The sequence below is a fragment of the Chiloscyllium plagiosum genome, unplaced genomic scaffold (assembly GCF_037043375.1).
Source record: "Chiloscyllium plagiosum isolate Xiang-an unplaced genomic scaffold, Cpla_swu_hap1 HiC_scaffold_4, whole genome shotgun sequence".
NCBI classification, from domain to species: domain Eukaryota; kingdom Metazoa; phylum Chordata; class Chondrichthyes; order Orectolobiformes; family Hemiscylliidae; genus Chiloscyllium; species Chiloscyllium plagiosum.
The window spans coordinates 32134247-32148533 of NW_028270142.1; the positions used below are offsets into that span (position 1 = coordinate 32134247).

The 14287-nt window shown below is 39.9% G+C and overlaps 1 protein-coding gene across 5 annotated transcripts in view; it reads left to right on the top strand.

Moving 5' to 3' along the window:
- sugct (succinyl-CoA:glutarate-CoA transferase) overlaps positions 1-14287 on the top strand; it is a 475105-nt gene that overhangs the window by 371975 nt on the left and 88843 nt on the right. For 3 of the 5 annotated variants that reach the window (XM_087986074.1, XM_087986078.1, XM_087986076.1), the window contains exon 13: positions 14064-14127. The exons of 1 other annotated variant lie outside the window; for it this stretch is intronic. In XM_087986074.1, the coding sequence (XP_087842200.1) occupies positions 14064-14127 (64 nt within the window). Of the gene's footprint in view, positions 1-7036; positions 7134-14063; positions 14128-14287 lie in introns of all 5 variants that reach the window. One more of the 5 variants, XR_015756922.1, reaches the window with a different exon arrangement.

The window sequence follows — 14287 nt, forward strand, 5'->3', positions numbered from 1 at the left end:
ATGGTGTACAAACTACGAAGCATATTTAAGCTCTGGCTAGGCTCATCGTACCAACTGATAATGATGCTCATGAATAAAGTGGAATCAATGTAATGTAAAATATTTTTAAGTAAAACTTAATCTTGAGAAATATAGCCTTAGTGCTCTCAAGTCTCATATTAATAGAAGTGGAGTTGGGCAGGATAGTAGGACCAGGTGATCCTCATTGTTTGACAAGAAAATAAGCCACTCGTGGATGTAGCATTGTTAGCTGACGGTGGTTCAACCAATTAAAATATTTTCCCAACTGCTAAATTTAGTGTGTTTTGAATGCACATTGCTGGCACTTCAAATCACATGGACAAAAGCAAAAAGAGAGAAAGCAAAAGTTATGCACAGTTTCACTTACAACATCAGCATTGGCCCTGTGTTATCAGGATCTCCGCCATGAAGCCAATTTTCAGAAGGATTTAATGACTGTACATTCAAAATCACTGAGCATTTTCTCTTGGTGTATTTGCCATGTATTGGCACTGAAACATTGTACTGACATCTGGCAATTGGAGAACCTTGATTTAAATACAAGCAGAAATCTGTTGCTTCTTGAGGGCAGTATTGCTGACCTTGCAATGTGAGGAAACCTGGTCAGATGGGACTCAGGTCGTCAGTCAGCATTTGTTTTTTATACTCATAGAATTGTTACAGCATGGAAAGAGGCCCTTCAGCTCATGGTGTGCGCACCAGTCATCAGACATCCATCTAATCTAATCCTGTTTTCCGTTTGTATGCCTTGGCATTTCATGTGTTCATCTAAAATGTTCTTAAACATCTTGTACCACATTTTAGGCAGTGAGTTCTAGATACCCGTTAACTTCGGGGTGAAAAATGTTTTCCTCAGATCCTATCGAAACTTCCTGCTCTTTACCCTCTGGTTATTGATCACTCTACTAGGGGAAAATCGTTCAGCAGGATCTTGTCTATTCTCCTCCGAACTTAAGACTCAATCAAGTTCTTCCCTCAGCTTCTCTGCTCTAAGGAAAACAACCTATCTAGTCTCTCTTCATAGCTGAATTGCAGCCCATGCAACATCCTGGTGAATGTTTTTTGCACCCTTTCTACTGCAATCATGCTTCGAAGAGTGTGGTTCTGTAGCTGTGGCCTAACTAATATTTTATACAGCTCCATCATAACCACATTCCTCCTGTATTTGATGCCTTTACTATTAAATGCAAGTATCTCATATCCCTTCTTAACCATCTTATCCACTTGTCCTGCTACCTTTAAAGACCTAAAGCTGCGTACACTGTCAGCCACTCTGATATTCCGCACATGGTGATTGGTGTCAGCACATCATTTGTGGCATTGTCTTCTTGTTCTGGAAGTTGCTGCTGTGCACAGGAGCCGGAAACGCACACTGTCAGTAAGAAAATTAGAGTGAATGTTTCCCAACATCAAATCCTGTGGTCCATTACTCTTCACAGGCTTCCAATCATAAAAACACCTTTGAGACAGAACCCTAGAGAATCATTGAATCCCTACAGTGTAATAGCAGGCCATTTAGCCTATCGAGTCTATACTATCCCACTGAACAGAATCCTACCCAGAGCCATGCTCCTACCCTATCCATGAAACCTCACATTTCCCATGGCTAATCCAACTAGCCTGCACCTACCTGGACACTATGGGCAATTAGGCAAGGCTAATCCACCTTTGGATTGTGAGAGGAAACCCACACAAATATAGGGGCTGCACAGTGGTTCAATGGTTAGCACTGCTGCCTCACAGCACCAGGAACCTGTGTTCGATTCTACCTTCAGGTGACTGTCTTTGTGGAGTTAGCACATTCTCCCTAAGGTAGAATCGAACACATGTTCCTGGCGCTGTGAGGCATCAGTGCTAACCACAGAACCACTGTGCAGTCCCTATATTTGAAAGTCATTCAGTGTCATATCTTCCACCTTGAAACACATCTTCCCTTTACTTTTCAGCATTCCAAAGACACCATTGCTTCCATGGCACTCTGGTTCATTCTTCAGGTTCTGATTCTTCTCTTTTTTCCTCCAGAGCCACAGGAGGTGAGGGAGATACTAAATGAGTATTTTTCATCAGTGTTTAATGTGGAGAAGGATGTCAAAGATATAGAATGTGGAGAAATAGATGGTAACATCTTTAAAAATGTCCATATTATAGAGAAGGTGGTGTCGGATGTCTTGAACGTGGATAATTCCCCAGAACCTGATCAGGTGTACCCTAGAACTCTGTGGGAAGCTACGGAAGTGATTGCTGGGCCCTTTGCTGAGATACTTGTATCATCAATAGTCACAGATGAGGTGCCGAAGATTGGCCATTGGCTAACGTAGTACCACTATTTAAGAAAGGTGGTAAGGAAAAGCCAGGGAACTATAGACTGGTGAGTGTGATATCAATAGTGGGCAAGTTGTTGGAGGGAATCCTGAGGGACAGGATTTTCACGTATTTGGAAAGGCAAGGACTGATTAGGGATAGTCAAAGTGGCTTTGTGAATAGGAGATCATGTCTCACAAACTTAATTGAGTTTTTTGAAGAAATAACAAAGGGGATTGATGAGAACAGAGCGGTAGATGTGATCAATGTTGACTTCAGTAAGGCGTTCGACAAGGTTCTCCATGGGAGCCTGGTTAGCAAGGTTAGATCTCATGGAATACAGGGAGAACTAGCCATTTGGATACAGAACTGGCTCGAAGGTAGAAGACAGAGGGTGGTGGTGGAGGGTTACTTTTCGGACTGGACGCCTGTGACCAGTGGAAATGCCACAAGGATCGGTGCTGGGTCCACTACTTTTCGACATTGATATAAATGATTTGGATGTGAACATAGGAGGTATAGTTAATAAGTTTGCAGATGACACCAAAGGTGGAAGTGTAGTGGACAGCGAAGAAGGTTACCTCAGAGTACAATGGGATCTTGATCAGATGGGCCAATGGGATGAGGAATGGCAGATGAAGTTTAATTTAGATAAATGTGAGGTGCTGCAGTTTAGTAAAGCAAATCAGAGCAGGACTTATACACTTAATGGTAAGGTCCTGGGGAGTAATGCTGAACAGAGAGACCTTGGAGTGCAGGTTCATAGCTCCTTGAAAGTAGAGTCGCAGGTAGATAGGATAGTGAAGAAGGCATTTGGTATGTTTTCCTTTATTGGTCAGAGTATTGAGTACAGGAGTTGGGAGGTAATGTTGGGGCTGTATAGGACATTGGTTAGGCCACTTTTGGAATATTGCGTGCAATTGTGGTCTCCTTCCCATCAGGAGGATGTAGTGAAACTTGAAAGAGTTCAGAAAAGATTTAAAAAGATGTTGCCAGAATTGGAGGATTTGAACTATAGGGAAAGGCTGAATGGTCTGGGGCAGTTTTCCCTGGAGCATCAGAGGCTAAGGGGTGACCTTATCAAGGTTTATAAAATCATGAGGGGCATGGGTAGAATAAATAGACAAAGTCTTTTCCCTGGGGTGCGGAACTAGAGGGCATAGGTTTAGGGTGAGAGGGAAAAAGATATAAAAGGGACCTAAGGGGCAATGTTTTCACGCAGAGAGTGGTACACGTATGAAATGAGTTGCCAGAGGAAGTGGGTGGAAGCTACACAATTGCAGCATTTAAAAGGCATCTGGATGGGTAGATGAATGGGAAGGGTTTAGAGGAATATGGGCCAAATGCTGGCAAATGGAACTAGATTAAGTTAGGATATCTGGTGGCATGGATGAGCTGGATTGGAGGGTCTGTTTTCGTGCTGTACTTCTCTGTGACTCTATGCTTCCTACTACTGAGCCAACTTTGGATCCAAGTTGCTAACTTGCCCTGGATCAATAAGCTTTAATATTCTTAATCAGTCTGCCATGTAGGACCTTGTCTAAAGCCTTTATAAAATCCATGCAGACTATATCAACTGCACTGCCTTCATCCACACATGGTCTCTTCCTTGAAAAATTCAAATTTATTAGACACAATCTCCCTCTGGCAAAGTCATGCTGATAATTCCTGATTAATCCTTGTTTCTTCAAGTGGAGTTTATTCTGTCCCTCATAATTCTTTTCAACAATATTCTACCACTGATGTTAGACATACTGGCCTGTAGTTTCTTGGTTTACTCCTGCCTCCCTTCTTGAATAATGATACCACATTAGCCTTCTGTAGTCCTTTTGGCACCTCTCAAGTCTGCCTTTTCAGTATGAACTAACAAACATTGCTGCAGACTGTTGCTAAATGCTTCAAATTTTCTCAAAGATTATAATTTGTTTGGCAGAATGTCTTAATACGTTATGCTGATTGATTCATTTTTCTAAGTCATTGGATCAAAAGTGCTAATTTTTATTAGGTCTTGGTAGTACATTTAAAGTTTAATGAGTCCACTCATTAAAAATTAAAATTACAACGTGTCAAAAATGTTGCTTGCAGCTTATCTCCATTGCCCTAACCTGCACTGGTCCCTTTCCCTCACATTTCAAACTTCATGCCCCATGTACAAGTTCTCACCTCTGTACAGCCGCCTTCAGTCTTTTATATCAGACAGATCTTCTTCACCACTCCAACTTTGGACTTTTTCACATCTCCACACTTGGCAATTCATTCTAAATGGGAGCCAATTCAGCCAATTCAGCATCTTCTTTAACACTTTAATCCTCCACATGGCTTCTTTTCTGTAGCCTCCTCATAATGGACCCTTTTGTACTTACTTTAGTTAACTTTGCGAGCGTTTGAGCACATAGCTTCCCAATGTGTTGTTTCTTTTGTGTCTCTGTAGGAATTTGACCACATTATTACAGCAGTAGGATGACTATAGTCCAGGTCTGCTCACAGGGAGCACAACTTCGGAAATTGTGGGCCTCCAAGCCCTGCTTTTGCATCCAATTATTTCAAAGTCCATGCCACAATCTGTTAAAATTACTATAAAAGTAATGGTCATTTGCTACAAGTAGAAATGCTAATTACTTGAAGGTGAACCATATTTGCATGAAGCTAGAGTTATCAGCATACAAAACAAATATAGAGATGGTATTTTTCCAGAGGTTTCTGATATTGGCAGCTAAGTCGGAATAGTGGAAATGGCCATTAGGTCACCTCTTTCAAATTCTGTTGGCTGGGCTGCTGGTTTGTGATGCAAAGTGACACCAACAACGTGGGTTCAGTTCCTGCAGCAGCTGAAGGATTCTCCTTCTCACCCTCTCCCCTTACCTGTGAAATGATAACCCTCATGTTAAACCACCACCAATCACCTCTGTCTAATGAGAGAACAGCCCTATAGCCTGGTAAAACTTTATCTTTACCTTATCTGAGTGCAATGTTGGAGAAATCCCAAACCTTTATTTCGTGAATTAATGCAGTACTAATGCTTCCAATTTTAATCTCTGATATTTGTCATCACCACAACCAACAGCCCCCCTCTCCAATCTGTTCAGCAAATACATTAGCACTTCTGGGCCTTTCTCTGTTTCAATATGGACTATTTTCAACTTGACTACAAACAGTGACATGACAGAATGGATCACCGAACCATTGCAGAACCTGAATGAGCTCTAAATAGCATAGGTACTAGAATTGTTAGGTGATCTTTTCTGCTAGATCAGTGTCCAGGAAAAACTATTTTCTGGAAAGGATGAACTCACAGAACAACAGAGTGAGACTTAGCTAGGTAACAATTTAAAACTCTTGTGTACAAATTGTAAGCAAAGAAATGAGTTTCTTTTCCATTGTCCAATATTTAAATGACTGGGGTAAGATGGTGGTCCACATGCTGTATAAGTTCTGTATAGTTTCTAAACGCTTCAGAGGTTATTCCCCACAGGTACTTTGAGAATATCAGCCACACTGGAGCAAGGCTTGACACAGCTAACTATAACGTCACCAAGTCAAAGAGCAAATTGTGAAAGTTCAGAGCTGGCAACTCAGTTAGCAGAGTTAAAAAGACTGAAAAAGCTGGTGTTTAATGCATAAGGAAGCAAATACAGGGGAGAATGGAGACAAGAAACCATGGGATTTAGTAAGCCACGAGAAGATAGATGGGGCAATATCTACAGGTTATAGTCATAGAGTCATACAGCAAGGAATCAGACCCTTTGTGCAACTCATCCCAATCTGACAAAGTTCCATTGGCCAGCATTTGGTTCTAAACCCTTCCTGTTCATATATGCATCCAGACTTGTTTAAATGTTGTAATGGTACCCACGTACACTACTTACTCTGACAGCTTGTTCCATACACGCACCATTCTCTGTGAAAAATGTTACCCCTCAGGCCCTTTCTAAATATTCCCCCACTCACCTTAAACTTATGCCCCCTAGTTTTGGATGCCTCACGCTAGGAGAAAGGCCTTGTCTATTAAACAAATAAAGCAAACTTTAACAGCCCATGGTGGTGGTGCATCGGGTTGAAATAATGCAGAGGGACTGAAAGATTTACAGAGAAACCTTTGATTATCTGACATTCAGTTATCGGATTATCTGGCAAGATTGCAAGGTCCCGATGCTTGGCTAAACTATGTTATCCGGCATTTGATTATCTCGAATTCAGTTAACCAAACGAAATACTTCCCGCCTGTGTCCTTTGGATAATCGAGGTTCTTCTGTACTGTGAGGATCATGAAGAAGAAATGACAGAGAACATAGAGGAATATTCCTCGGTATACATGTCCTATATTTCACAAAGATAAAATCACTAGTAAAATCCAGAATGGAAATACATACTTGTCCAAGGTTTGATGCTATGACAGTCTGCATCTAAAAAAGTCAGGAACCGCCAAACTTATGACATTATATGCACAGGACAGGAGAACAATATTTCCATCAATTCATTTTGTCCTGGAATCTCTCTCTCTCTCTCTCATTTTGGACATTAGAGAATCCCAGTGATAAACATTAGATTAGATGTTAAGTAGATTGCATGATTTAATAAAGGACAAACAAAAAGTCGTAATGTATATTTGAAAAGAAAATTGTAAAGTTTTGCTATGTAAATGTTGAGATCTTCTTTTGTAAGTAAGTGTTTATTTTGTTTATATCTCTTGGAAATCCCAAACTGACCCACTCAGATTTGGACACCTTCAGCTGCTTAAACGCCCTTTAAAACAGTTTCAGGGCTAATTTCAGGACTTCCTGGATTTGAATAACAGTGGACCACATCTGAAGGTAACTTACTGTCTTATGTAGCACATGTCTCACTTTTTTCTTATTTGTTCAAAGATAGTTTGGTTCCTCCCTCGAGCTTTGCAGACAACCAAGGAAACTTGCAGCATTTGTGTTGAGTTAAGCTTAAGCTTCGTGACTAAGTTAAAGGAAGCTCTACAAAACTAAAACAAGACAGATCTGTTTCATTTTTGTCTCAAGCATTTTATTGAGAATGCACAGGGCAAAGCCTTTCAATGACAACAGCAGCAAATGTTGAGATATTCTTTGCTGTTGTGCCTCAGGACTCTGCAGAACTACCGATCCACGCATATGGAATTTTTAAACACCTAGTGTGTCAAATTGTGCTACCAGAGCCCCTCTGAGAATGTTTTCATTGACCTTGGTGTTGGACTTGATGCCTGTACATACAAAGAAATGTATCAATTCCTTCTTTTGTTGATTTCAGGCACAGGACAGTGAATAACAGCAAGAGAAATAATGGAACAGCCTAAAAAAACTCCCCACTTCTGCACCCCGACAATACTAACCCCCCTTCCCTTGCACCTCCAACAATGCTCATTGCCTTCCTGCACCTCCTGGCAAAGCTCACCCTCACTCCCTCAGCCCCAACCCTCAAAGGCTCACCACCCCCAGCCCATCCTGCACAGCCTACCTTGTGAAATCTCTGGCTTCTGTCCAGCCAATGCCTCAAAAGTCAACATTCCAAGTTAGATTCACAGAACATAAAACCACACAATAAGGTGGAAATATCAAATACAAGGGGACATAGGTTTAAGGTGAGAGAGGAAATGTTTAAGGTAGATGTACGAGGAAAATATTTTACTTGAGGGTGGTAGGTACCTGGAATGCAGTGCCAGGAATGTAATAGAAACAGTTAGCAACGTTTAAAAGAACTTAGACAGACATATGAACAGGCAAGGTTTAGAGGCATATGTACCTTGTTCAGACAAATGGTATTAGTTTAGAATGGCATCATCCGAAATGTTGTTCAGTTTGTTGTTATAGACAATGATTGAAATTGATACACTTGCAGTTTGAGATGAAGAAATGGGTTTGGAACTCAGCAAGACTTTCTGGTCATGCATGATAACCGTGGGCGGCACGGTGGCACAGTGGTTAGCACTGCTGCCTCACAGCGCCTGAGACCCGGGTTCAATTCCCGCCTCAGGCAACTGACTGTGTGGAGTTTGCACGTTCTCCCCGTGTCTGCGTGGGTTTCCTCCGGGTGCTCCGGTTTCCTCCCACAGTCCAAAGATGTGCAGGGTCAGGTGAATTGGCCATGCTAAATTGCCCGTAGTGTTAGGTAAGGGGTAAATGTAGGGGTATGGGTGGGTTTCGCTTCGGCGGGTCGGTGTGGACTTGTTGGGCCGAAGGGCCTGTTTCCACACTGTAATGTAATCTAAAAAAAAACATGACTTGGTACCACACAGCTGACTTCCCAGAGTAGGCTGTTCAGTGCACATAGATCATGCCATCAGATGACTAATTTGCTGAATGATCATAACATGCGTTGTAGATGCCGGAAAAGTTTCATTTAAAAAAATTGATAAAACCATTTTATGTTGTTGGGCGGAAATAAACAGATAATGTATATATTAATATGGAATTTGGAATTCAGGATGTGATCCGCAGAACTTATCAAGAATAAAGCAGACCTACCCTTACATTTCATCAGCTTCTAATCTCTTGTTTTTGTGTTAATGAGTTATGTGTGTTTGTTCCGACAAGGATGAACATTTTAAATGGAACTGGAAAAAAAAGCGTTACTCAGGTTTTTTGCATACCTGTAAACATGGTTCTGTGGAATTTGAATTGAGCTTTAGAACTTTATATTAATCAAATGCACAACAGACCAATCAACATCTGAAGGAGAAGAGGCAAGTTAATATTTTAGGTGGAGCTTCATTAAAACATTACAACTTTGGCATTTGCTTTTCATGTTTTCTTGGAGGTTTATGTGCAGAATGTCATTACCGTAGCTTCCTAATGCTTTGGAGCTGTGCTAGTAGATGCAATGTAGAATACGCTGAAAGGGAGGAGTTCTTGTGGCACAGTGGTACTGTCCCTACTTCTGGGCCAGAAGGCCTGGGTTCAAGCTCCATCTGCTCCAGAGATGTGTTATGTCACATTTCAACGGCTTGTTTTAAAATATCCATACTACAGTGAGAGGAATAACCATGCCTCCTGCTGGTAAGATAGATAGAATCCAATCCAGGAAGCAAGTCATCACATCACATTTTTTAAAAATCAAATCAGGTGTTTTTTTTCATAAAATCTCCTTAAGTTTATTTTAATTTCAGAAGCTAATAGACATTTCAAATCTGCTAACCTAAAGTTAATCTTAAGACAGGACAACATATGTTCTATAATCAATGTACAAGAAAATATGTGAAAATGACTGAATTACACAAATTGTGCACTTTCAATTGAAAACTTCAGGGAATGATTGAGGGAATTCTAGCATACAGTTTACAATGAAACCGTATTTCTTGAATTATCAAAAGAACTTCTTTTGTTTCTCTATGAATTACCTAAATCCATCAATGGCACAGCAAAAAAACACACTTGCACACAAAATGACTAACAGACTCATTAATTCTGATTGAAGCATTATTCAAGCCCCTTTCTGAAGCATGTTGTATCTCAATAAGAGCACATAGTACCGGTTAAAGTTGGACTCTTTTGCTTATTAATTTATTATAGTTGGGCTAAATGTTCATGCAAAACAATCAATGAGTCCTCATTTTAATTTGAACTAAAAATAAATTTTAGATATAAATCAGGACAAATTTGTGCTAAACTCATGCTTACTACCACATGCTGTTCCAGCAGTCTCTAAAGCATGTAATAGTACATTCAAATCTCATCAATTGACTTCAGTCAGTACAGTCAAAAAAAAGTTTGGTGCGCCTGCTTGACTAACCATCCTGTGTAACTTAAAATCTTAGCATCTGTAATTTATATATTTAGCTCTGAGTTAAATGTATCAAATGGAATTCTTTTAATATCAGAGAGCTGGTTGATTATAGCCAGTGGGAACTAAAATAAGGATATTGCCATGTAAATGGTTAATACTGTTTAATTGAAGGTTTATTCAAAACACTGATCAAAGTATCCTTTCATCTAGTTTGTTTTCTTTAAATATTCTATCTAAAGATATGCACAGAACTACAGTTTGCCTTACTAACAGGGCTATTTTAACTAGAATGCCACGCAAATATAAATGACACATTTGGAGTTATTTGTACTCCTGATACTGTGCAGTGGTGTAAAACAAGGAAATATAAAATGGACAGTAAACCTAATGCCATTTTAAAGTAAATGATAATGATTAACAGTCTGTTTTACATTACTGCATAAAGTCAATTTTTCGTCCTTTGTCTGATGGATATTCAGTAAGAAACTTATTATTTGATATTATTGATAAAATTTGCTACCTTTAAGCACAATATCGATTACAGGGAACAAATGACAGATAATCATCTAAACTATTGAGTATAATTAGCTAAATAGTCACAAGAACTAGTTATAGTCGTTGTCCTACACACTATGAAAGGAAAACATTTTGGGTTCTGTTAGGGCTACTCAGATTGTGACCTCATTACAGTATTAGTTTAAGCATAGACAAAAGAGCTGAATTCCAAACGTGAGGTGAGAGTTTCAGTCCTTGATCGCAATGCAGCATTTGACCATGTGTGACATCAAGGAACCCTAGCAAAATTGGAAATCAGGGCGAAATCTCTCCACTGTTGAGAGTCATACCTGGCACAAAAGAAGATAGTTGTGGCTATTGGAGGTCAGTCATCTCAGCTCCAGGACTTTTCTGCAGGAATTCCTTAGGTGTCCTAGGCCCAACCATCTTCAGCAGTTTGTCAATGACCTTTCCTCCATCATAAGATCAGAAATGGGGATGCTCATTGATGATTACACAATATTCAGACTATTCATGACTCCTCAGGTACTGAAGGAGTCCATATCCAAACTGAGCAAGGCCTGGACAATCCAAGCTTGAGTTGACAAGTAACAAATGACATTTGCAGTGGTAAGTGCCAGGCAATGACCATCTTCAACAACAGAGGATCTACAATTATCTTTGACATTCAATGGAGTTACTATCACTGAATCCTCCACTTTCAACATCCTGGGGGTTACCATGGGTCAGAGGACTGACTATAGAAATGTTGTGACTACAAGAGCAGTTCAGAGGCTAAGAATCCTGAAACATGTAATAAATTTCCCAAAGCCTATTCATCATCTACAAAGCACAAGTCAGGACTATGATGGAAAATTCCAAACTTGTCTGAATGATTAGAGCTCCAACAACACCCAGGAAGCTTGACCACCATCCATGACATAGTAGTCTGCTTGATTGACACCACATCCATTCTCAGTCTATATCTCTGACGTTCAGTAGCAGCACTGTGTATCATCTGCAATCAAAGCTGCAGAAATTCATCAAGGCTTCTTAGATAGCATCTTCCAAACCCGTGACAAATATTATCTAAGAGGACAAGGACAGCATGTACATATGAACACCACTACCTGCAAGGCCCCCTCTAAGTCTCTCTTACCATTCTGTCTTGGAAATATGTCAGCATTTCCTCACTGTTACATGCCAGAATCCTGGAACTCCCTGCCTAAAAGCACTGTGATGTACCTACACCAGTGAACTGCAGCAGTACAAGAAAGCAGCTCAGCACCACTTTCTCAAGGATAATTAGGGATGGACAATAAATGCTGGCCCAACTAATAAAATCCACATACAAGGAATGAATAAAATAACTTTGGCTGAAAGCTAACAGTTGTGATGCTAGGGCCCTCGTTATGAGGTTGGATTGGATTGTTCGATTACCATTTCTGGCTAAAGATGGTTGCAAATACTTCAGCTTTCTCTTTGGTAGTGATATGCACCTTTGGGGATGGGAATTTTTGTGGAGTTTCCCCCTTCATTTGATTTTTTAATTGTCAATAATTTTGCACAACAGGACGTAAATGTAATGCAGAACCTTGATGCGATGCATTTGTTGTAAGATTACTTTGGTCTATCACACCTCTCGTCCACGAAGGCAGGACTAGTCCTGTGTTGTAATTTTGACAAGTTGGGGCACCTCATATTTTGGTAAGCCTAGTACTGTTTCTGGTATGCTTTCCTGCAATTCAGATTTAACTTTGAGCATAGTCACATATGCACTGAATGATGATGGAATTGGAACTACGAATGCAATTGCAAAACCTTCCTCCATTTCTGTGAAGAACCACATGCTCATTCACTTGTCTTTTTGGTTAAAAAATCAAAAAATGATACATTTCTTTAACCTTTTAAACTGTGTTTCCTTAAGAAAAGACATTTCCTCACAGTCACTCCTCCCTGAAGCAAGAAAAATGGAATACTGCATATGCTGGAAATCCAAAATAAAGATAGAAAATGCCAGAGACATTCAGCAAGTCAGATATAATCTGTGGAGAGAGAAACAGACCAGATGTGAAAGTTGATGGTTCAATCCCAAGGCAGCTGCTGTTCCTCGAGTCCCAGTGCAGTGGTGAGATCATGGAGGGGTTTTTGGAATTTGGAGACTTGAATGAGGCAGAGACCAGGAGACATCGGAAGGTGATTAGGTGTCCTAGGTAATGGTTTTATATTGCCCCAGGTGGGACATGGCTTGGCCTCAGAGGCTTGGAAGGCTTTGGGAAGGATCAGGTCAATCTGGGCTTCCTCAAGCAAGCCCTGCAGCTAGAAAATAGGTATAAAGATCCTCATCTCATGGATGAGGAAAGTCATCACCTAGATGTAGCTGCCAGGCTTTCTGAGACTTAGGAAACCCAGCCAACCAGAGATTCATTGTCATACTTAAAATGCCAACTTACTTTGAAGCAGTTGGATGACTGCCTACCTCCCCACCTTAGTTAAAACCAGAAGTGGGAGTTTAGGAGGCTGATTTGGGTTAGGAATCCTTTTTTCAGGTTTTAATGTCCAAATTTTCTATAGTAACAGCGATGGGAAAAATGTATATGAAAGATGGTCAGAACAGGAGAGCGTGAGGGAGAACTGCAAAGTAAAATAACTCCTTTTTTGGTTATTAAGATCTTTTGTCTACTCTATTGATACCATTTTATAAGATACTTTTAAGAGAAACACTGATTTCCTGTAATGTAAGATTTAGGATTCATAGCAATCTCTTTATTCCAGTTCACATGACTTTTTTTCAGCTTCTGGAAAGCATTTATATAGTTTAGCAAATACTCTGGAGACAAGTCTGTTGACAATAACGTAGGATAGTGTTCACAGAGTGCAACCACACATCCTTCATTAGTTTAAAATGTGCACTGCCATAAAACAACTGAGTACTGCCATTCATTGAGGAGCCTGTAAATGAGTTAATGTGGTAATAAATTGGCCTAGAAAGTAAGTGTTAGGGTTCATGAAGGAGTGCAGTATGCTAATGCTTTCTAAGTCTGAGCATTTAGTTAATAAATGTTGTCGGTGTGTGTTTGATCCTCGAACTTCTGGCAAAATGTCCATTTGAAGATTCTGCTACCAGTTCAATATTTATGAATAAATATATTTTATTTTCAAGTGTGACTGCTATAGTTTAATTACGTTGATTATCAAGTGCTTAGCTACTTAATTGATGTTTCTGATGCCTTTACTTAAATGATATGATTGCCTTAGATTTGTGGCATGTCAGCTAATTTTTCAGTCTCTGTGGAGATTTTTGCAGAATCCATGTTCTCAGTGGGAAGCTGTGCACAAAATAGAAAATTAAGGTAATGGTGCTATATCCCTGTCCGCTGGCACAACACAATTTTACAGAGGGTGGTATTTATTGACCAAGTATTTCTTTATGTGAATAACCATGAATTCATAATTTAATTTAAAAGTTTGACATATACAGGTAACTGTATCTAACTTTATTATTTCTTTATTTTTAGGTAATACACAATGACCTCATTTTAGAAATGAACCATCCAACTGCAGGAAACATAACTGTTCCAGGTAGGTTGAAGGTCCCTCCTGTTTGTCAAAACACAACCAAGCTTCCGTAATTGCTGTTCTTGTTAGTTAATTTCAGGCAATCTAACTGGCAAGGGAAAGAATACCAGGAAAATGTTACAATGTTTATTGTATAGTGTTATGGACTAGACCAGATCCCCTC